Here is a 25,186-nt window from a genome sequence, read left to right on the forward strand (position 1 = left end):
ACGTGTGCCAGATGTCCCTCAGTACGAGGACACCATGGCGCTCCACCAGGCACTGGGATATCACTGTAGAAAATGTTCACTTTTGCACTTGCTACATTTTTGCTGTTGTTCACAGTGGCACTATACACAGTGACCTTATTGGGACAGACAAGGGGCCCTTTACACTTGTGCATTTTCCCAGGCTTGTGGCCAGACAGAAAGATGGCAGTCAGCCTAAGGTTAATAAGTGGATGAAAATGCAGTATTTTTTTTTTTTTTTTTTTTTGGTTTACATGTGTTGCATAGTGAAGAGCAATCACGCAAGTCTCATTGCCGTTCATTGGCAAATGCCATACAGTGCCTTTAAATTTTTATTTTTCCCCTCCCTCTGCTACCCCCAGTTGGAATCAGTTTTTTTCCTTTTTTCCTGTGCAAGCCAACTGGTGTTTCTTACTTTTGGGAGTTGAATGTTGGGCTTCATTTAACCAGTCGCATTTCAGACATTTTACGCAGTTTTTTACTAATTTGTACACAAACGGTTTTAAGTCTTGACATGACAATTTTGAACAGAATTCTACCAGGCGGCTGTTTATGAGAAACCCCCTTTTATTTCATTTTTCTCATAAAATTTTCTGTGGCTATTTTTGTTTTTTTTTTAATTTGCCCTCCCAAATCTCAACTGAATGGGCACAATGTTGGAAGTACTTCTTTCACTTTGTCCAGTTGTATTAACTATCTAACAGTACTGGATATAATTCAACTTTTAATCCATCACTTCTCAAGTATCTGATGGGTCCTGTTGAGACTAGTGAGTGAACATTTAATTGTACATAGTTTGATTTTTGCACTTTTTAATTTGCACGTGTGGAGAGGTGGCAGTGGTTTTTAATCACTTTTGTACGTCAGCAGGGGAACATGCTAGAAGAGCTGTTTGTTTCCTGTTGAATGTAAGAACTTCCACTTAGCTGATGATAAATTAATCTATCCAGAGCTTGAGTAGACCCCAGTAAATAATTCCATGCTTTCTTATCCCATTCTGCCTTCCTGTTCCAGTTGGACACAAATGCATAATAAGCTGTGTGCCAAAGACAAAGTGTCTTTTCTTTATCCATTAGGTTTGTCATGCTGAGCTTGTTGTTTCTTAGCCCAGCTGCTTTTTAGAGTTTTGAAAGTCTACCTCATTGTGGTCTGCCAAGTTTGCTGCTACTTACAGTTGTGGAGTATGTTCTGATTGGGCACAATAAAGGTGTTTAAGCATTAAAACAGTGTCTGAATATTTAATTCGCTTTACTGTCAAATTGTATAATTTAGAAACGTTTTCAAACATAAGGGAATTTTTTGTTGGGTATTGACTATAGTAATAAAATTATTCAGAATGACCTATGGGTGCTTCTTTTGTTGCTCTAGGTTCAGTCTAGTTTTTTAAACTTAAAATTGTCAATTCAGAATAAGTTTAGTTGCAGTCTTTCATGGTCATGAACTCCAACAGATGAGTTTTTATTAAAAGCACTTATGCTCACTGAATACTTCTGCCCTTTCAAAAAGTAAATATTAGTTTAACCATATGGCTGCTAGGTGTATGTAAAGAGATTGATCAAACAGGGATGATTTTTTTTTTTTTTTTTCCTTATTTGTTTATTGATGTTTGAACATGATCTATAGTCCTCTTGGTGTTTTGAAGTTCATTCCAATAGTTGGCTGAGTAACTTGAAGTTTAGAAAGGCCACCAAAATCCTACAAAGGGAAAGAAATTCATAACTTATGCAGCAAATCACAGGGTTATTGTGCTCATTTTGTCTTGACAAATCCTCAGAGCTGAAACTATGAACAAGTCAGCCAACTTTATATGAACTTCTCAGGACTCTGAAGGACTCTTCAGCAACTGAGTTAAAGCAACTGGATATCAAGGTAATTTTAATTTCCTTTATTGTAATTTTACCTCCAATGAAGCACCTAAAATGCTGCAACTTTGGAAAATATGACTAATTTGTAAAATTGAAGAAACACTATGAAAAATGCATTAGAGGAAGGACATGTAGATTTCTGCCCACCTGACTGTTTAAGATGAATGTGAAAAATTTAACCTACCCTTTCCCTTAAGCTGAACAGTCTTTACTGTAGCCCAAAATGTTACTTTTGACAGTAAATTGTGCACAATTTCATTACTTGCTAAGAAAAGCAATTTTTGACACTTACAAGCATCTTAAGCATTTCTTTTGTGTCTGGATCCACCTCGATGAGTTCTTGATCCAGAGCAGAAATCTAGAGCATGAAAACAAAATTGAAAACATTCATGCAGCCATCATTTCCAACCTTTCAGACATACACACTTATCAGTTGGCTGATTAAAAGCATGTTCCGTCTCTGAGGTTCTAAACCAGCACAACTTCACTGTCTCAAAACAAAGAAATGTGATGAGACCTCTGGGACGTAGTTGTCCCTCCTCTCTCTCTCCTCCTCCTGTAGCTTTATGGAGATTCCTCTGACTGGACCACGCTGGATACGTTTCATCAGGTGTGTCACATACCTGAGGCACAAACAGAAATGCATGGTTGAGGATGTACGGGTCCATTCCTTGCTCCAAATACAGCAAAGGTGGTACCATGTAGATCATTTGCAGATACACCATGTCTTCAACTGGCTGAAACACTTTTTGGAAACTTGGTTGAATATTGGTGTACTTTTTTTTTTTTTTTTCCCTGGTATGTGTAAAGTCTGCATCACAACCTTTAATAGTGATGTAGATCCACTCAATGCCTTCAGTCAAGGGCTCATTAAACTTGCCTTTCCCAAATTTAGTTGGATGAACAGAGCTTATTTTTCAAGAGCTTTTTAGCTCTAAATACTGATAACCCTGATTCAGAACTAAACATTGGTCTCATTGATTTCATGAAATCATAAAAATATTTTAACTGGAGGATTGTAAAATTAATGTAAGATCAGCTGATGGTTATACTAGAATTCCCCTCACTATATTTCAGTTGGAAGCAATGCAAAATGTAATTCATTCCTTTAAGTTTAGTAGGTGCCTCTTCCCTTATAAACAACCTCTTGGTTTCTAGACAGTGGTGGTGTTTCCGCACTGACTTACAGAGAGCATGCACACAGTCCTTGCATCTCTCTAATTCAGTGAACTAACTTGAACTTGCAACAGGCTACAAATTTCTGTTTGCACTAAGCTGAGAAGCAAAAATGCCAAATTAATTCAAGGACAGTGCCTGGGTGGACTCGAGCTTTTAATCTGATCACATTATATAACTGGGAAACCAGGAAAAGATGACTCAGTATTTCTCACTACTGTGCGAAATATTTGGGGCTTTTCAAAAAGAAAAAACAAATATGAAAAAGCCAATACTAATTATGTTTTTCACTAGGTCATTTGCAATAAAAGTATTGTGACTATCCAACAACTAAAGACTTTGGCATCAATCTTTGTGTATCTTTAAATGCCCTGTTTTATCCGACCATTGGTGCAAAAAATAAACAAGACAGTTACTATTGTGTACAACAAAGGAAAACTGCAAACGCATATACCAATCAGAGAATGGGTCTTTATGTAAGAATCACTTCAGATTTTAAGTCCGGTAACTTAAAGGATTATGGTGAACAGTTATTTAATGCTGCTGCTCAATATTTCTCCAGCTGCTTGAAAACACTTCAGATGAACTCCAAAGTGCGCTGCACAAGTCAACTGATAAGCATGATAGAACCATTGAACCTGAGCCTTCAGGACGTTTCAACAAGATCCACTCTTAAATAAGCAGCAGTTGAAATTTCACTTACCCTGCAATTTTGTTGCGCAGAGGTTTGCTGGGGATAATGGCGATCTCCTCGCACACTCTCTTGTTGGTGTGAAAGTCATTACCCAGACGTGTGTAGTATTTCTCTATGATGACCCTGGCGGCCTTCTTGACTGTCTTGGTCCTGACTCGACCCTGAAGAGAAACCACAGACACTTCAGTTTTTATACAACTCTAAATTATTTAAAAAAAAAAAAAAGACAAGTGAAAAGTGTGAAGAAAATTCATGTGAGGTCTTGTAGTCTGTTTTCAGGACACTGGAGAAATTCACCTGACAGTGGAATTTCTAAATCATTCGGTAACAGCTCCAACTGTTGCATCAAAATACAGTGGAGTAAAGTACAGTAAATCACTAATGAGCAAAGAGCCAACAAAGAAGGGAAATTAGTTTTGTTTGAAAACAAAGCCACCTCTTCTAAATGACATGAATTTCATTCCTCCCAAACACAAGATTACTGATGCTGGGTGCATGACACTGGGTTTCTGCGCAGTTCATAAAGTTTGATTTAAGATCAATTAAATACAACATATAGTTTAAAATGTTCATTACCATACATGCCTAAGGACATCAATGAGAATCACTCAAAGTTGTGACACCTATACCCATTTACCGATATTTTAAATCCAAAAACACTAGCAAAAAAACTACAAATCTATCCCACCTTACTTTCATTTCAGGCTGTTTACCTCATACATCTGCTGCAGCAAGCTGTTCAATTATTTTGTGTGGGTTTTTGTTTTATTGCTCTTCTTGTTTTAAATTGGTGAAGATGTTTTAATTTTCACATGTTTTCCTTAAATTACAGTGCCTTTTGCTGTCAGGGCAAAATATTAGATGAAAAAGGTCATTTTTAAGTCGATTAAGTTCAAAAGTTGACACATTTGGTAAGCGTTTGCCATCTGAAGTAGTCTGCATGGCTGTTTTGAGCAGAAATAAAATTTGCAGGTAAAAGACTTAGACAAACTAGTACTATAAACGTCAATGTAAAATACTGACGTGAATATTTTAGTGCAATTTCAAATTCCATAACTCTACAATAATTCAAGGATTGCATTCAGGACTTGTTACGTTGGACCCGGTGTATCCTATCAAGCACTGTTGTGATGGTGAAGATTCAAACAGAAGTGTTTTAAAGTTTCCACTCAGTCCGCTGAAAGAACAAAAGACAGCGTAATGTAAAGAACAGTCTCCTCCTGTAAAAGCATATGAGCTACTGTAAACACACGCTGCTATAGTGGCCACTTAGCTCGCTAATACGGGAGCATTTCTCAGTCTTTGCACATCCAAATTCAATCAAGACACAGCGTTTAGAAACCTTGGCGCCGCTTGTGAGCAAAGTGATGCTTGCAGGCGCTTGATATTCACACACAACGTAAGGATTAAAGAGGATAGTGAGGGAAGATGAAGGGCTGTGTTGACCGTGTACCCACCATGTTGGCCCGGACTGGTGGAAGAGAGGCACCTGAGCGTCATGCAGGAAGTTTATCATTGACACGTGGCTCGGCCGCACCGCTCCGCGAAACGCCGCCACTCAGCGGCAGGAGGTTCAAATTGCACGTGGAAGGAAGATATTTTAAAAATTAAATGAGAAAAAAAAAAACTCGCTCCTCACGTCAGGGCGTTATTTATGCTTTAGGCTCGGGTCCTGGTCCTAGGACTGCACTCCTCTAGACAGTTCTAGAAAAAACTAGCGACCACATTGGAATTTGTCTCTGATAAAGGCTAATGCTCAAAACGTCCTTTCACGCAGTGCTTCCATTTGAACAGGTCATTAGGCGCTGCAGTAACTACTAATCACTATTCAGTGTAACTGCGCATCTTAAAGCTTGATGACATCAGGGAAATGTCATTCTACAAGGAAAAAAACTAACTAAATATGGCTTTTGTGTGTATTTGAATCTCAAGTTGTAATGTTTTTCCAACATTTATTTAATCCACAAAGGTTATGACTAAAACCCATTTGCAAAAATCATAATTTCCCTGAAATTATCAACTACCAGTATAAAACCAGCCCACAGAAGACATTCCAACAAGGTGGAGAGATCTTTTATTTTACATAAAAAAGGGTGCAAACTGGAGTTTCCCTTTAAGTGTGGAGGGAATAGAAAGTGATTTTATAAGGTGTAAGGTTCATGTGTCAGACATTGTGTTATATGAATCCAAGGAGCCAAAAAATAAAAATAAAAATAGGCATCTCAGATCAAAGAAGGACCTTTACCTTTCTGAAAATTTTAAACAATAAAAAGGTGAAATGTGGGTTCATTCTTGAAGCCCTTGACTAACTCATTCAAATACATTTTTGAAGTGACATTCATATTTCAACACAATAATATTTATTTACATTTGAAGATTTCTCTTAGATCATAGCTCTGGAGAAAAAAAAGCAATGCTGAGGAGAGAATAAACTCTTGGAGCTGTACAAGTTGATTTTCCAAAGTCTGAGGAAAAAAAATTAAAGAACACATCATTCATAAGGAATCCCAACAGAAATAAAATACTACAATTGTGAACGCTGTACAATTTACAATTTTCAAATAATCACCACAATATTGCAGTAAATGTCACTCTAAACCCTCTCCCTCAAAGAAAAATATACAGTAAATCCAAAACAATTCTACAGTACAGCAACAAGGAAAAGTGCGAGAGAACCCAAAAAGCCCTAAGCCAGTCATACACACTTTCACTGTCCTTTGCTTTGATTCACACAGCTTTGACACAGGAATGAGTTACACATACCCAAAGCTATAAACACAAGTCTGAAGTGAACTGTTTAAAACAAAAAAACAAAAAAACAAAACAAAAAAAAAGGACTAAAAATAATTTGATGTGAATCATCATTATTTTACATGAAGACTGGAAGCCATAACGTCTCACTTACCCAACAGTACAAGAGCCCTACAGATGAGAAAATTCACTGGAGAAAGACCGCACACTGTCATCTCCAGACAAGCCATGCAGATACAAATTAGACAGAGTACTCCTATATCGCTCTGTGCGAGGCCCAGAGAGTAAAAGGTAAATACATCAGAGTAATATATCCATATCTACCATTTCAACCATGAGCTAAAGAATGAGGCGACCCATAGTCTAAGGAAGAATCAGATGTTGCAAACATGATCAGTAACAAATTAACTGTGAATTAACAAACATGGTTGATAAAATGGCATCAATTCCTTTTGGGGAACGACAAAAAGAAAGAAACAGACAGAAATGACTCGTAAAACACTCTTATCAACACTCTCCAACACTTCCTGGTACTGAATTGAGCCATGTTGCTCTGCGATTACTTAAAATGACAGCGGACATGTCAAGGACGCAACGTGGAAAGCTGTGGTCAAAAAGTAAAAACATTCAAGTTCATATTTTCCCGGCACAGGTAAAAGGCATGGGCTAGCAGTAGTCTGAGGAATGGCACTAGGGGAACTTAAGGGGGAAATATTGAAGGCTGTATAGTCTTGATATTCATCTCATTACACACAAATACTTCTAGCTTCTTTTAGGTAGCTGGAAAAACAAAAACAGTCCAGGTGCCGCTGATGCTTTGTGGGGAGAATCACAAGCAGCAGATGTCACAGGTTTGGTGTCTAAAAACTGGGGGACTCACCCATGCCACATAAAAACACAATTTGATAAATGTTTACCAGAGATTTTAACCTCCAAACCTACATCCAACTGCACCTTTCCTGGGTAAAGCTAATAACCCAGCCTTATCTGGTCATTACGCCAGCTAGCAAGGAGGTGAGTTTGACAAACTTCAACTGTCCATACTGAGGCACTAAGACATCTCAAAGAAATGAATACCAGTCATTCAAATAGCCAGTTTTCCCCAATTCCCCTCAAATCCTATGTGTAGAATTTCCATAATGATGACCAAGAAAACAAAACAAAACAAACAAACAAACACAAAAAAAAAAAAACAAACAGAAAAGGTCCTGTAGATTTTCATATTCAAGTACTTTCAACAACACAATAACTTAGACCCTGGAGTAACTGACATGTCAGGGGTAATAATAAACCAAAACCTATACAGTGTAAATACACGCAACAAGCAGGTTTACGTACTGATTCATTGAGATAATTTGCAACATCTACAACATTGTAAATATAAAGATAATGGAGCAGGTCCACAAAATGCTAAACACTCAACTGAGCATGGATTTATCTGGGACTTGCACGTACGTGTGTGTGTGTGTGTGTGTGTGTGTGTGTGTGTGTGTGTTGGCGCGCGCGCACACACACGCAGAGTGGGGTCAGGTGGTGTCATGGCACAGAATTAAAAAAAAAATATTAAAAAAAAAGACAGAAATAAAAGAAGAAGGGATTGGGAGGCAGGGAACAAAATAAATGTAAACTTTATTCCCTGGACCCTATAGGGATGCCCTAGCACACGAGGCAGCTACAATTAAAGTAATAAGCACATTTAAAGTACATTGTTAAGAAGGCAGGGTCTTGTCAAGGAAAGCCAGGGTCAACAAACGTAGTGCAGACATGGTTTTAAGCTTTTGTTACCCTCTCTTTCCCTATAAAACCATGGCTATTTGGAATGGAGAAAACAAAAATTGCATTCAAGAAATTCACATTAGCAAGATATAAAATAAAAAATAAAACATATGCACGGTAATTCACTCTGTTAGGAGGGTAGGCAAGCTGATGTACTGAGGATATTGTTTCAAGGCAGTCCTCCATGACACCAAATAATAATAAAAATGGTATGGACATGTTCACTTACGCGCCCTCACTCACGCCAACCTCAGGTTTCATCTCTCAACATCAAAGAGGGGGACCCAAGCATTAAACATCGCTTTGCAGCAGGGATGTCTTAACACCAATACAGATTATTATTATTATTATACCAAACTTTTCATTTGGCATTGCTTTCATAATACATTTCAGAGTTACAAGGAATGTCATTAACTGCTGTGATGCTGGAAACAGTCCGCAACTTTGGGGTTTCACAGTGAGCCCAAAATTTGCACTGTAACTAACCACCATCATGATGCCAGGTTGTTTCTCCAACTGGTGATGTGATGTGGTGGTCAACTGTTAAGGCATTAGACAGTAGCGTAACCAGTTTCGAGTTTAAATTAATTTTTTCCCCAGCCCCATCTACTAATGTCAGGATGCTGCTCCTCATCACAAAGCCAACATGGGTAAAACTGCAACAGGGACTGTAGTGTATTTGGACAGTGGCATGGTTAAGGGGAGTGACTTAACCAAGCAGTGTGAGCAGAAAACTCCCTTAGAGAACACAGTGCAGGAGGCATCTCTGGTCTTCTGTTCTCTTAGGCCAGGCACCAGTGCCTGCTTGACCTCTTTGGAGGGAAATAAAAGTGCAGGGGTCAAAGGGCAGACTGATGCTCCCTGTGCCTGTAAGTTAATATAGGCAGTTGCAGTCTTGGCTCCCCATGTTTTTCAGGTTTACATTCAAGTCTCATGTCAGAAATGACTGAAACCGCTTTGTTTCAAACTGACTTAGCAAACTAACAAAGGGGTAAACCACTTTGAATGGGACCTGACGAAGAGGAAATGAAGACATGATTTTGAGATTCAAAAAAGAAATATTATGCAACAGTTTGGAGGTGGCAGGATTTCACAGGAAGATCTGTCCCCTCCCTTGCAATACCACAGAAAAGAAACAAGAGACAAAAAAGAAAAATGCTGGGTGTCTTCAGGATTATCCTCTGCAAAAATCCAACAAAAAAGGCTCCCTGTTTGGCGAACTGGCCTAGAAAATATTGGAGGAGAAAAAAAGGACAAATGAAAAGAGGACTCCCACCTAAAGACACAAGTGTCTTTGTACATCTCAACAACCCATTTTTAACTGGTCCCTCCAGAAGACAATTCAATCAAGATCTTTCAGTAGTCTCCCTTTTTAATTTTGAATGGGACCTTATTGATTTCTGAAATCACAATCAATTGAGCTGGCCACTTGGAAGATTTCAGGCCGGGTGTGCACGATCATTTGTGCCTCTGTGTGTTCTTCTTCCGTTTTCGCTTGAAGAAACAGCAGCACCTGCAGAGGGAGATAAACGTTAAATCGGTATGTAGATGAGAAACCTTGGAGATGAAGCAAAAGAAAGAACAAACATGAGTGACCCACTTTAATTAGTGTTAAATCTCCTAAGAGCTTAATTTGAGTCTTCCAAATCTGGACAGACAAGTTTTGGGGATCACAATAGTTAGAACTGCAGCTGTCAAAATGTATGATTAGTAAAAACATTAGCATCAAGGACAAGATGGATGCATTGCTATCCACCAAGTGTTTGTATGCCTATTCATCTCAGACAACTTTTAGGAACAGAAAAATGGCCAAGGGGACTCCACAACAAACTGCTGCAGTGACTCTGAAAGGAATATTTATTCTACACAAAAAATGAAGCAGTGCAAACACAAGACATGGTGAGCCTGAATGATTAATAAAAAAATAAAATACATACAAAGACAAGAAAAGAAGCTGTGGGTGAAGACATAGGACAGTGACTGGATTGTTTCATCAGTAATAATTAACTGTGCACAATGCAACAACAGTGTAAAGACCTTTAACTTGGTGCCGAATGTTCTGCACAATGCTCAAATATTACAGGGGCCCACAAAGACAATTAGTTAGCAGCTCTCATCGCTGCACAGTTTGTGGTATTCTTTACTCATCTGTCACTAAACATTGGGCAGGGGTGGAAACAAAGGCACAAAAAGGGCAATGACTTAATATTATCCATAGTACACAGTGTTTTCAGGGGAGTATGGCACTATTGTACCAGTAAGAGTCTAGTTAAAATTTGTAAATAACTCCACTGGGGGCAGCCTAGGCTGGTCCACTCCCTGTCCCATGAGTCTAATGTGGACTAGCGGAGAGGGACTCACCACAGGTTGAGCATTTTCACGCAGCTACAGAAGGAAGAGAGAGGAAAGAGTGTAAAGAGAAAAGAAAGATAGATTAATACAGCGAGACCAGGATGATGGGATTGGGCACATGCCACACAAACATTCACAAAATACGTCAACAGGACAAAGGCGGACACTGAGAGAAAAAGTCTGAGGTTAGAAAAGGAGAAAGAATTACAGGACATCTACTCTGGAACTTATAATGCCTCCAAAAATCCATAAGTAAGAATCTCAATATCCCAATATACTCTATTGGACAATGCATTAATTTGCAAAAAGTTTTTGTCCCTTATTCAAAATGTATCTTTTACTTTCTGATCAATGTATTGATTGTTCATACAATTCAGTTTCCTAGTTTTTTTGTTTTATAATGACATGATGTCAGACACTGATTGCCTCTGTCAGCCTTAATAAAAGGTTTGGTGGTCTCTGAAAGATAACAAGTGCAACAAATGTTCCAGGACCAGGCTGACTGGGTATAAAGATGCTCTGATGATCCTCGTATTTACTGACTAGTGTTTACTAGTTTAAACTAGTGTTTACTAGTTTACTGGTCAGCTGAAACAAAATAGTTATTTTAAGGGGGGTTTGGTGGGTTCAATGAGGTTTGTGTAGATGTAAGCCAGCCAGACGGTGAGTGTGCTGTGATTGCACAGATACGAGGCTGCATAAGCACAAAGCTAATTGGGGAATAAAATTCATGGGCATTGCATACTGAAAAGTGTCTTCATTTTCAAAATCCTAAATCCACTCTGGGTGAAATGTCATAACACATTTTTAACAGCAGAGGGCACCTGTAAAGTCAGGACCAGCAACCCTCACTTCACTGCTAACTAAACCCTTGTTAACATCCAGTTTCACCCACAAACGAGATTTACAACAAGAATGTGGGGTAGACTGCACATTGTGAGGTTTCTGCTGTTGGTAACGAGTCTCGTCCTGTAACCTTTTAGCCATTTTGCAAACTGTATGCCTGACCGTTGATTAGCACCAGCTGTTGTGTAAATGCACTGAATTGCTTTTTCTTGAAATTTTGTTACCACCTGTTAGCAAACTTAATTGTGAAAGGGCACGGGGTGACCATGTCTCAAGTGCAAGGGGGACTAACACATATGATAAAATGAATTCAGGCCAATGATACAGGTGAGTGACACATAAAAACACATCAAAAGCATTGTCTGTGTGAATTAACCTTTAGATGCACTTTTATTGAGTCAGATTACAGTATTGCCCAACATTAAATCTAGAGAAATGAAACACTGTATAACTGTGATGGTCGTGCAGTGATTTGTTTTTTTGTATTTTTAAATAAAGAAATTTTACTAAACAGTCTCAACAGTGTTTTATTGTAAACTTGCATTTAAATGTAATGTACTCACAACAATAACTTTGTAAACTTGATGTATTTGCTCATTTCAAAAGATTATACATGATACCTTGCCTGTTATCAGAGTTCCTTCAACAAGTATTTAATAAAAAAACACTGATGCTTATATTCGGGCTAATAGGATATATGGTTTGTTACCAATAATCTTTATATAGGAAATAGGCTGTGTGTTTTTCTTTTTATGAAATTGAAATAGCAATTTATTAAACAATTATTTTTATGTAGGACAAGTTTAAGCTTAGTTAGGAGCTGGTGCAACCAGCCTTAGGACCCATTGCTATATTCTGTTCCTGAGAAATATATAAATCTATTTTACAAATATATACACAGAAATCATATTGCATACATGTAGTATTAATATGCCATCTGTACATGATTTTCCCCCAAAAGCTATAACATAATTCAGTTACAGTACATCAGGTCCATGATTTGTATTTTTTTATGTTCTTATGACTAACTCATGAGACAAGGTATCAAAGAGACTGGTAGTGAACACGCCAATCATCACATCAAACAGCTGTGTGAATGGAGAGAAGAGGAGGATGGCAGAAATAGAAATGAGCATAAATTAAAGTTAAACTTCTGATGAGCAGTGTATTCTACAGTGGCTTTGTTGAGAAAAATAGTGCTATACAATATGTACTATAAAGTGTGATGGAAAATGTGGAAGTAACAGTTATTACAATGCTAGATCTACTTTAGTAAAGAAAGAACAATCGAGTTAAATTTCCTTTGCTGATATTTTCCCTCATTTTTAAAGGTCAGATAGGTCTGACACCACCTAATCAATAAACTATGAAATCAGCTTTTAATTTCAATTGAAAATGGTTTTGTGGAAAAACTACTTCAATTTAATACCGTTAGAATTAAATAAATGGCCATGGTTTTAATGAATTGTTAATGTGTAAATTCAGGTGTTATTCTAAATGTCTCCACCACAGCCTGCTAACAAGAAATAACTGGGCTAACCTGCACCATTATCGTCCTGCTTGGTAACAAAGATGATGGGGCCAATTCACCACAGCCCCCCTTCCTCAATCAAAGCCCCATCTTGGAATAAAACCTCTCAACACAAGTGTGGTCAGACAGCCCGAAGACAAAGCACCATTTTAAAGAACAGGCTAGTTGTTTCCTTTATTATCCACCAACCTCACATTGCAACTGCAAAGTACTTATTTTCCTCATTAACATATTTTATCTCAGAAGATCTGCACTTAGCACTTCTCAGTCAGCTGATCGACTTGACATTCAGCCAGGTGGCATTGGGCAGCCAGCCATGCAGCATGGCACTACTCCAGCTACTGGTGCTGAGGACTGGCACCAACAGCTATTCAGTCAGTACTACCAGCTCTGAGATTAACTGAATGAAACCAATGTTCACGACACTGACTTCCATGCCCCCCCCTACCTAAACAGACAAAATGCACTGCACTGATGATTACTGGTACAGTTAAAGACATACTCAGCTGCTGCCAATGTAGCCTGTTTGTGATTGACTGCTTAGGCTACCAGTATAATCGAGTATACTGGCCCTGTCTAAGAAGTGAAGCTATACTGGCATTGTTAAAAAGAAAAAATAACTAATTGAGACAACTGTGTAGAGACAGGCAGTAGTCAGGTTCAAAAACCCACAGTTAGAAAAAAAAAGGGGGCAGGAGCAGGATGACAGCTGGGGTTGGGGGCTGTCACTAGTGCACAGCATAGCAAAAGGTGGTGAGAGAGAGATGGGGAGAGGAAGAGCGAAAAAAGAGAGGAAGCAACAGATGGACATTGAAAAGGGGATTTGTAGCGGGTGTATGACACATACTTGGCCTCATCGACCACCTCCACTTCTGCCTGAGCTGTAATCGGAGCGTTGGAATGAACTGGATCATCTGCGTTCAGCTCTCCGTTGGTCGAACTGACCACCTGTGGCACAGATGTGTGTTACTTCAGATCGACCCTCTAGCGTTTGTATCAAGAGACACAACAGTTTCACGTTAGCATCTATGTGAAAAGCTGGTAGCGCTTTGAAAAGCATCTCGGGATAAAAAAAAACAAAAACAAAAAAACATGAATATTACTGTATCACTGACAGTAACAAAAGGACAACACATGAGTACCAGAAATGCAAACAGTAGTGGTTTGTTTAGTAAAAAAATTAAACATTTTGCATCATCTTTTTGTTACTAGGTGGCATCTTTCAGTTATGGTTTTAACAGCAAATGTATGAAAAAATTGTTTTGTTGTCTAAAATGACATGGGTGGAGTTCAGTAAGTCTAGAAAACATGTATTACAATTTCTTCCTAATGGAGGTTTCTATTGAATAAATAAATTGTTTACTGACTGAGTGTAGACTAATGGAAAAGAAGCTGAACAATGGCAATTTAACCAATATTAAATCTACAACACAAGTGTATATAAACACATTCTTCACATCTTTATTTTGTTTAAGCTCCAACTTAAGTTTACAAGAAGAAACATTTGGCTTAGGTCATATCTGTCCATCTAAGTTTATTGTATTCGGTTTGTTATAGAAAAGTTAGTTGACGTTTTAGAGAGGTTATCTAAGTTTTGTAATTTGTACATTTATACCTGTAAAGAGCTAATTTATTGTATTTGATCAGTTTTCAGGCTCTTGTAGGTTGTAATTCACTTTCATTGTGAGAAAAGTGTCAAAACAAGCCTTTTACAGATAACAACACTATCTCTAAAATATAAAAAGTTGCACAACATGGAAAAAGGAGCCACTGGTGGATGGACACAACCTCTAGAAGAGGTTGAAAAAGAAAAGCCACTGTAATTATGTTTGAATGCATAGGTGTATACAGTGTACACCATTCCAATAAATGCCATTTACTCCTATTCATATTAAGAGTGAAAATCACTTGTTCATTTTCAGTTACAACTACCTTAACTCACAAGCAAAGAGGGAGTACAAGGTAGAGGTCACAAAAATTTGCATTTGCTGTATTTAGACCCCTAAAGGATATCGTTTTGAAATGCCTAAACAATATGGATTTTTTTTTTCTCTTGCTACCTATACTTATTCTGCTGTCCCAAAAGCAAACAATGTATACACCTAAGCAGACATCTTGCTGAAGATAGGATCAGTGTTTGGAGTCAATATTACACCAGGATTTCCCTTCAAACATAATGAGTCCTGGGACATCATAGCATGCACTTAGCCAGCTAAGCCAGGTCACCCTGCCATGCAAGAGGCTTCTTGATCTTGGAAGACATGTCCAATCACCATGAAACCTTGTAGATCCTTAGATCAAAATGCCACAACCTGGGCTGCTATTTATAAAGCTAAAATCAAATTTGCACCATCTGGGGTGGGGGGCACCAGATGACATGCATGTGTGGTGGGGCAGAAAATAATATTTCCCAGCCAGGAGTAAAAGAGTGGGGAAAGGTATATGGTTGTAGATCTGTCTCATGCACAAAGCTAAAACAAAAAACACAGGTGCCATGTCCTGATAAAATATGTGATACTCCTAAAGTATGTTAGCATGTAAACCTGAAACTAGAACAGTAATTATATAATATTATTATTTTTAAATCAGTTATGAACTACAATTGCAAGTTGTTTTCAGGAGTAACAAAATAAAAAAATAATAAAAACTTTTTCTTTTTTTTTAACAAGATATGGAAGGCATGTCTGAAAGCTCAAAAAAGACAAAGATTAAATTAGTATCAGACACCTAAGTAATGCAAATTTGGAAACACCTGAAATACATGTCTGATTGTATCCTTCATATAATAAAACTGATCAGTTCCCACCCCCCCAAAAAAAAGCCTCTTCCTCTTTTTTCTTTATTTCAAAGGATACGTGTAAAGACTTTATGATTTTGGACTAAATCTTATGAGACAGATCTGACTCCATAGAGCCTTGGGTTGGGGGTTGGGGGTTGTTGGTTGATCAGGTGAGGGGTGTATACCTGTACTGAGCCCCCGTGCCTGTCCGCTGCCAGGTGGGAGGTCAGATAGGAGTTTGCTTGGCGTGTGGGCTGCACTTCCCATGCTCCTCGTCGATCTGACACCGCTGTCTGCTCAGGAGTGCGGAGCGTTGGTGACAAGAGGGGAGGTGGGATTGGGGTGCAATGGAGGGGGTAGGAGGTGATGAAATAATTGTGTTAGGAAAGATGGGTATTTGGGTGTGCAAGGCCAGGTACCATGCAAAGCAGCATGAAAAATAAGAAAACAAATGTAAACAAACAAAAAGAGTGAATAAAATCAAAGCCAGGCTTCAGCCAGAAAGCTGAAACTGAAACTAATGTGCCCGAAGCCAGACAAAGTTATGCTCTTATCTCAAACTTTGGCCTCAATCTCAGTTAATGACATTTAAATCAGACACAAATTACATTTAAATAATTCAATGGGGTCTTAACCATATATAATAATTTTTGTTTTAATGAAACAAGCTGCTTGTTTGCCTTGTTGTCTTTGTAACAGTATTTTAAATTAAACAGTTTACACAAACAAAATGAGTAGTTAATAATTTGCTCATTTAGCAGAAATGGCTGAATGTCCTTTTTGCACCTTTTTTGCAGTAAAATATAAAAATCTGCACCATAGCTCTGACACTTGCCTTTACAACAAGCACACAAAAACATATAGAACTGCTCAGTGATGTACAGTAGTACATCTCTGAGCACATATTCTAGTGTTGGCAAAAGGTTCTCAAACATTATCTGGAAGATGAGCCATGTACACTGGATTTCTTTCTTCTTAGTTGGAAGAGTTTCACTACTGATCCAAGTAGCATTTTCAGTATGTGAAAAGTTGGCTAGACCAGTTATATCCACCCAGCTACTAGGATGAACAGTGCAGCATTTCAAACCAAGAAGAAGGAAGTCCAGTTAACATAACTCAACCTTCATATTAATTTCCTGGTTGTTTCACCTGTTTCGACGCAATAAAGTCATTAAATAACTTCACCTTTAAGTAGTGTCAATTCAGGAGAATATAATTAAATATTTAGCCTATAATCAACAACCACAATCATTTAATTATGCATATACATTGGCAATTAAAGGTTTGAAAACTACTCACATTCATAAGTGACAAATCCTTCTTATGGTAAACGTCCTTCAGAACACACACACACACATGCTTAACAGTCATCATCCAAGCCTTAAAAATCTGCATGAATATTAGTTTGTTTGGTGCTTATGCCAGGATCTTGATAACTGCAGCACATTACACAAAACCCATTATAAATATTGCAAGAAATTATATCTTAAGACAAAGCCAGTATAAATATCTTGATAGAGACACTCCATCCACCCCAACCTTACTCTGACTCAGTATTGTAGCAGAGTGATACCTCTTACATCAAAAAACTGCTGAAAACAGAACTCTTCCGCATCTTCCTATGCACAAAAAAAAGAAAGAAAGACAAAAAGAAATCCTTTCTGCTGTGTCTTGCACTGGCATCTCGTGAACCGTGAACACTTTTCTGATAGGACTTTGCTTTTATGTTTTCTCCTTGAGTTAGATTTTTTGCTGCCTTGGACCTCACTTGTTAGTCGCTTTGGATAAAAGCGTCTGGTAAATGACTAAATGTAAATGTAAATCTAAATGTACATCTCAAACAATCTCTGGATTAAATGCAGCAATGTTGTGTTAACACCCATTTGTTGCAGAGAGTACACAACCCAGCACAACCTAGTTTTATGGTGGCCTCCATTAACTTAAGTTGTTGAATAATTGTTAGTTAGCAACAGACCTGTTGTAGCAACACTGACAATCTGCACTAAATGATCAGGGAAGCAGCTCTGTAAATACTTTCTACTCTGAGTTTTGCAACAGCCAAGATAATGTGTCACATTCACACAGAATGTTTCATTCACAGCTGATGTAACATTTGCATTAATATTACAGCCTGAGGTGAACGTCGCCACTGAAAATGTGTAAATACACCCACTCACAAATGATTTGGATGAGAAATAGAACCCCTCTCCTGTACGACAATTTTTTTTTCGTCAAAAGGTGATAAATTGTTAACACTTCATTTGTAGATTAAGCATGTATCCACATTATTAATGTTCTACAAAGTTAGTATTAAGTTTGCAACAATACTGGGACAACAAAATGAAAAACACCCAAATCTGTACGATTTACCTAAAACGAGAGATTGTGGACACCTTAAGACTGATCACAATTAGCCAGACAGCCAGATTGCCCATCCCTGGGTGGAAAAATTCCTTTGCTTTCACTAGATAAATATCCTCCTACTTAAATGTAAACCCACCGTACCTGATTTCTAATTGGTGGGTGCTGTGAAGGCCGGTCTCTGTGAGGATGGCTCTCTCTTGTGACAGCAGATGCTCCAGAGTCTATATGGACAGAGCCCACTGGTGTAGGCTGAGCAAAACAATAATAAGCTGAATGTGGGGCAGTTAAAGAAAATTCTCATCTGTCAAGTGTTGTTAATGTAATGTAATGTCATGGTAAGCATACATTACTTACTATCTGCCTGCCAACCCAGTCATAGGTGTAGTCAAACGTGTATCCTTTTCGCTCAAACAGTTCAGTAAATAAAGTCCTCAGATATTCATAGTCAGGCTTTTCAAAGAAGTCCAATCGTCTCACATATCGCAGGTAGGTGGCCATCTCCTCTGAATAAGACAAATAAAAAAGTTTAACTTTTAATATGGACAATATAATTCTAATTATGGCATGGGAATTCAGTGAAAAGCAACTTACTTAAGAAAATGACAGATCACAGCCAACATCTACATATATATATAATAGATATACCTGGGAAGTTCTCACAGAGGACCTCGATGGGAGTGTTTCGTTTTGTGTCTCCAATTTTCTGGTATCTTTCTTTCAATGTGTCAGCCTGCAGGTGATCCAAAAGAGAAAATGGTATGAAAGTATTCTGATATCTAAGGAGCTTTAATCAGAATAATATGCAAACAAATTTTCGATAAGCTGAGAATATTTACTTTTATTAACACTGAATCTTAACATTAATGGAAAACAAATTTTTACTACAAATAAAACAATAAAACACAAATCTCAAACTACAACTGTAAGTTTATATGCGGTCATGAAATTATGGCGTATTTGTGACTGTGCAGCACAGGTCTGTGGCGGGAATCTGCATTTATGTGGCATGTGTTGTAACCATTTCATTACTATGGTCGTCCTGAGGGTTTTTTGTATTAATAAAGGAATTACAAATAGCACAAAACAGACACTGGAACACTTCCATGTACTTTGTGTACCTTTAGTCCTTGCCAAGGTAGACTCCCACGAAGAAAATACATAAACATGTGGCCTAAGGCCTCCAGGTCATCTCGCCGGCTTTGCTCTAAATTGAAAGATTCGATAACACTTTACTGAGAAACTTCAAGAAATAAGTGGCAAACTATTTTATATAATAAACATTTCATAACTCTGTTAAACCAAAACCTAATATGGCAATAAAATGAAACATACCTTTGCCTAAATGTGTATTGATGGACATATATCTGGCAGTGCCAGTCAAGCTCTTATGCTCCCGGTATGGAATGTGTTTTTTGGTCTCGGGGTCAATGTACTCTTTGGCCAGGCCAAAGTCAATTATGTGGATAATGTGCTCCTTTTTATTCCCTTGCCGCCCAATGAGAAAGTTTTCTGGTTTTACATCTCTATAGATGAGGTTTTTAGAGTGCACATACTCCATTCGAGAAATCTGGCAAGAAAGATAACAGTACAATCAAGTTGTGAAAAATGACTCAGTAACACTGGCTTTACAAGTCTTTTAAACGGTGAAGTAAATACAGTAGTTCTACAAATTTAAAGGGAAAAAAAAAAAGAACATCTGGCTCAAATCCACCTGCTGTCAAGGTGTACGAACACAAACTGAAGTGTTGCCAGCAATTTAATCTTTTCAGACACTTAAAGGGGGCACTGATTTTACAGGAAGATTATTTTACTATTCAGCCTAGTACTTCATAGGTTGTGTAACATTTTGTAAAATATCTTCTGTAGCAGTAGAGATAGCTGTGTCAAAGTAACTGAGTACCAAAATCCCAAACTCGAGTATGATCTAGAGCAGGGGTCACCAACCTTTTTGAAACTGAGAGCTACTTCTTGGGTACCGATTAATGCGAAGAGCTACCAGTTTGATACACACTGTTGAAATAACAAATTCGTTCAATTTTCCTTTAATTATATGTTATTATTAATAATCAGTTAAATTAAATGATATTCACCTATATGAAAAAACAGATCATGTTTATGATTTCTCACAATAACTATTAAATGTTTTTTAAAAAAGAATAGCAACAAAAAAATTAGAAGCAGCTCATTGGTAAGTGGCGCTATCGAGAGCTATTTTTTGTAACAGGCCCGCGGGCACCAAGTTGGTGACCCCTGATCTAGAGGGATTCAGATATTCTAAAACAAAAAGTGATTTAGACATTAAAAAAAACAGCCATCAGCACTTACGGTTTACTGAAATTAGAGGAAGAACAATATGAAAAATGGGAAACACTGGCTGGGATGTAGGCTCATATCAGTCTCCATTCTGCGAGACAGTGCCAATAATGGTACCATTATGTTGGTTTCCTTAAAGATTTGTAGAGCCCATCTTCATTACAAAAGCAATGCAGATTTCGTGCTGACAAAGTAAAGCCTTTTTAAATGTGTGATGCATCTAAAAAGACTGGGTTTACCATCCTCTTAGCTACTCAAACTTAATGAGATTCGGGGATGGTTTTGCTCTTTTTGACAGATCTCAAAAATATAAATAAATAAATAGAAATTCCACTAACCAACACTCATATTGAGAACACGAGTAAAGTAAAGGCAAAATTTTAGAAATGTCTAAATTTATAAAAAATTACAAAACTGAAATATCACATGTACATAAGTATTCAGTATTGATTGTTGCTGAGATGTTTGTATACACCTTGACTATAGTCCATTTCTGGTGAGGACTGGAAATGGTTTGGAAAGGCACACAGCTTTATGGGAATGTAAACTATGCTCATTTCACCATGTAATGCTTTACATTACAGTTTTATTGGGGTTTTTTAATGCAGACATCAAACCTTGTTTTTGTTTTTTTAAAACTGTCCATTACAAAAGAATTTAATATGCTTATAGTTCCATACAGATTTAAATACTGACTCATTAGTCATGCTAACTTAGTATAAGCTATTTGAAAACTACTTATTGGCTCATATAATGCTCTGGACTCACCAGCTGAATGGCTATCATTAAGACAGTCTTCAGTGAAAAGGTCCTGTCACAAAGGTCAAAGAGGTCTTCTAGACTTGGGCCTAGTAGCTCCAGAACCATGGCATTGTATTTCCCACAGGGCCCAAAGTAAAACACCTGGGGTACGCCTTCCGCTGAAAAAGAAGAAAAACATTAAACATGCAAGACAAACCTTCCAGCCTTCCAGCAGCTGTACTGTCCTTATAACTGTAAAGTAAATAGTTTACACATTTTCACTGCAATTTCAAAACGGAAGGGATGGAGAAATTGACCTAAAGAAGGCAAACAGAAAAGCACTAGTCATTTTAAGTAAAACATCTATATTTTTTAAATAGTTATAAGCTATGCAACCATCTAAACTAAAATTGTTTGATTGCGGAGATGGCACAGGGACTAGGAGACTAGGAGAATCAACATACTTGTGAGATTGTATACATTAAAGGTTTAAATTAAGCATTTATTAAAGGCATTACACAAGTCTTCAAAATCGAGATACACATTGTGTATCCTGATACAGGATGAAAGCTAATATTTTGGTGCCTCATATCACAATGTCCCAACTAAATTGTATCCTCTGTGCTCCATCATAGTGTTGTGTGATCAGTCTAAAGCAACAGTACTAATCATAGGTCTGGTGCTGTGAACTTAGTAATGCTTTGTATAAGTTGTTTGAAATACTGGTGACAAGGAAATAAATCTTTTTGTACTATTAAATTTCTAGAAAATAATGGGTAAACTTAATGCCAAAAATTATAATGCAAGGAAGTGGCAGGGTGCAAACACAACAATTGAAACCTGCACATATTTACAACTGTGTCTATGTGCATTAAACATTTGCAGAGCTGGATGTATTGGTTCATGTATAGGTTTTGTGATCAGACCACATTGATCTCATAACCTTATTCTAAATTTTCAAGTAATTTAGGTTAAACCTCATAAATCACAAAATACTACTCCTTATGCATAGCATTAACATATTTATATTGAATATGTTGGTTTAAATATTTGACTTGGCAGCTGGGTAATGGGAAATACACTGCAGCATCAAAGGTGGCATAAATGCTGTCAGCTAGCATATGGTCTTGTAGGAGTCATGTTGTGTTCCATCTTGTGTTTCTGGACACCATTAGAATGTTCTGTGGGCTGCTAATTGCACCATAGGAATGAGTGCTTTAAAAACCTCGGTGCTAGTGGGAGGTCTAAAAATGTTTTGGATTGAAGAGATGCTGTAAAGAAGTGGATAAATGGTTGCTCAACTGAAAACAAGGTAAAGTTATGTTTTTTACTAGCATTTTGCATGTATAATGTTTGTAAATTTAACTGATTGTTAAATATGCTTCTGAATCTTAGCATTCATCCCATGCAGATTTGTGACACCCTGAAAATCTGATTAAACCAACTGATAATACACTTTCCACAGACAGGTATTTCAAGTGGGAGTAATTTTACAAGGCAAAATATGATTTTATATATATATATATATATATATATATGTGTGTGTGTATATGTGTGTATGTATATATATATATATGTGTGTATATATATATATATATGTGTGTGTGTGTATATGTGTGTATGTATATATATATATATGTGTGTATATGTGTGTATGTATATATATATATATATATATATATATATGTGTGTATATGTGTGTATGTATATATATATATATATATATATGTATATATGTATATGTATATATATATATATATATATATATATATATATATATATATATATATATATATATATATATATATATATATATATATATATATATATATATATATATATATACATATATACATATATACATATATACATATATACACACACACACACACACACATGTCATTATCTAGTAAAATACAAAAATTTGAATATGTAGTCACATTGGAATAAGACATGATATTCAACAAAATCACAAATATCAAAAAACATTAACTAGAGTCAAACCTGGAGGAATGAAACAAGAGTAGCAACAAGAGTAGTGTGGTTTAGAACTACCCTATGAAACTATACTTAGACCATGTTGATGTCCTATTCACAAGCCATGCCTCACAAAAAAAAAAAAAAATAAGACTTTAGCAGACCTATGATCAAAAGTTGATTTGGCAAGCTTTAGGTGTGCTGCAAAGACCACCTTGATACTTTACAAGGGAATGTGGACTTGTGGACAGATGAAACAAAGGCAGAATAGCTGAAGTTGATGGTATAATTGTTTGGGAAGAACACAGCACTATGCAGCCGCTTGCTATTGTGGAAGGGAAAAGTTTATCGAGGTATCCTATATATGTAAGGGGGAGCTGTCTGCAAACAAACACATAGGAAATGCAGCAGGACAATGAACCTACATTGACACTTGATTTCAATCTTTTACGGAATTGCTATTGAGACACGAAATCCACAATTTGGATTCATCCAGACAGAGGCCAGACCTCAGCTGCTGTGGACTGACTTCATACCATACCAGACATCCTAACAAAGGAGTGGTCCAAAATTCCTCCTGAATGTTGTGCAGGTCTGATCGATAGCTACATGAAGCACATGCTGCCCTTACTCCCCCACCCCCATCATAGTTGTTTAATTGGTGTGTTCAATTGAGACATGACATGACTGCTTTGAAATAGTGTGTTGATGTTTGTGACCTCAGATTTCATCAGCAATTTAAACAGTAAATGATCTACTTATACAGCACTTTTATCCAAAGAACTTTCACACACACACACACGGTGCTCACCTGAGCCACCGCATACTACTTATTCAGGGTACCAAGGACACTTTGAAACGTAGCCATGAGGGCCAGGGAGTCAAACCACTGATCTGTGGATGGCTACCTTACCAACTGAGCTACAGTTGGCACAATGTGTGTTTGTGTCCTTATGGCTTATGTAGCAGCACAGTTTTTTTTTCTGAGGCAACCCTCCCCAATTTCTTTACAGCTGGGGATGGGAATGAGCTGTTGGGGGTTCAGGGTCAGGTATCTTGACCAGAGACACTTCAACATATAGCCGGGACCGGGGATTGATCCACTGACCCTGTGGTCCGTAGATGACTGCCTTACCAACTGAGCTACAGCCACCTGATTAACTGATAAACCAGGATATTTCAAACAGTGCCATTGCCATTTCTTGAGACTGTTTAACAAAAATTAAAAACAAAAAGACATCTACAAAAGGTTTAATGTGGACTAATGTTAAAAATGTTCCTTCAGCCACTGAATAAATCCATAAAATAATTTTTTATATGCATTGCTGTAATCTGATAAGGTGTTGGCTCCAGTGTTTTTCAACAAAGGGGGAACAAAATGAGCAAGATGAATGTATGATGAAATACAAGTGGTTTTCAGCTCGACTGGAAGACATTCATCTAAATCCCCCTGTACACCACACTTTGACCAGCTGTCAAAGACTAGCTTGTGGTAGGACTAGTCCTGAGTAAGGGTGTGTTATTTTGAACATCTGGTAGTAGCCATTCTGTTATTAATAATAAAGCCATCACCCCCTCACCATCATGGTGACAAAGAGGGTTGCAAAAATTCAATCCAATACCAAGTTTATATTTTTACTTTTTTTTGCACCGTACTTAGTTTTTGGGGAGCCAAATATCTTGATGTTGCAATGAGACATAAATTAAGTGTTTTATAATAACTAAAAAAACAGTCTCACTAAAAATTAAATTTGGGATTTGTATGTGATGCTTTTGTGTAGAGTATGTTATTCTCATGCCTGTGTGGGTTTCCTCCCACAGTACAAAGAAATTGTTAGGTGAATTCGTGACTCTAAATTGACCGGAGGTGTGATAGATATAGATAAATAGAGAAATATAGATTATATATAGATATATGGATGGATGGATAGAAACACATTTACACACTATTTACCCACCATGTGCTGGAATGAAATAGAAAGTTTAAAGAGACTATGATGGAT

The 25,186-nt window shown here is 37.3% G+C and overlaps 2 protein-coding genes across 9 annotated transcripts in view; both read right to left on the minus strand.

The window, feature by feature from the left end:
• Positions 1–1,587: 1,587 nt before the first annotated feature.
• Positions 1,588–5,362, minus strand: rps17 (ribosomal protein S17). Of its 2 annotated transcripts, none has more exons than XM_067495753.1 (5): positions 5,211–5,362; positions 3,763–3,914; positions 2,401–2,506; positions 2,176–2,241; positions 1,588–1,713 (listed from the first exon to the last, which is right to left on the minus strand). In XM_067495753.1, the coding sequence occupies exons 1-5, from the start codon at positions 5,211–5,213 to the stop codon at positions 1,636–1,638; spliced, it is 405 nt and encodes a 134-aa protein (XP_067351854.1). In that variant the 5' UTR covers positions 5,214–5,362; the 3' UTR covers positions 1,588–1,635. The 2 variants fall into 2 exon arrangements, with proteins under 2 accessions (XP_067351854.1, XP_067351853.1); XM_067495752.1 differs by lacking the exon at positions 5,211–5,362 and adding an exon at positions 4,467–4,490.
• Positions 5,363–5,810: 448 nt separating this feature from the next.
• The window catches only part of csnk1g1 (casein kinase 1, gamma 1), a 34,505-nt gene continuing 15,129 nt past the window's right edge, over positions 5,811–25,186 (minus strand). Inside the window, exons 5-15 of one of the 7 annotated variants that reach the window (XR_010913704.1) lie at positions 21,234–21,385; positions 19,485–19,719; positions 19,271–19,356; positions 18,798–18,882; positions 18,507–18,655; positions 18,294–18,401; positions 15,974–16,081; positions 13,857–13,957; positions 10,642–10,665; positions 9,670–9,793; positions 5,811–9,505 (exon numbers count right to left, since the gene is read on the minus strand). Coding sequence is in view for 6 of the 7 variants with exons in the window: in XM_067495746.1 (XP_067351847.1) it covers positions 9,739–9,793; positions 10,642–10,665; positions 13,857–13,957; positions 15,974–16,081; positions 18,294–18,401; positions 18,507–18,655; positions 18,798–18,882; positions 19,271–19,356; positions 19,485–19,719; positions 21,234–21,385 (1,103 nt within the window). In the remaining variant the exon portion in view is untranslated. Of the gene's footprint in view, positions 9,794–10,641; positions 10,666–13,856; positions 13,994–15,973; positions 16,082–18,293; positions 18,402–18,506; positions 18,656–18,797; positions 18,883–19,270; positions 19,357–19,484; positions 19,720–21,233; positions 21,386–25,186 lie in introns of those variants that run through there. The other 6 variants (XM_067495746.1, XM_067495748.1, XM_067495747.1 and 3 more) reach the window with 6 other exon arrangements.

This window comes from Channa argus, chromosome 2 (genome assembly GCF_033026475.1).
Source record: "Channa argus isolate prfri chromosome 2, Channa argus male v1.0, whole genome shotgun sequence".
Classification (NCBI taxonomy): Eukaryota; Metazoa; Chordata; class Actinopteri; order Anabantiformes; family Channidae; genus Channa; species Channa argus.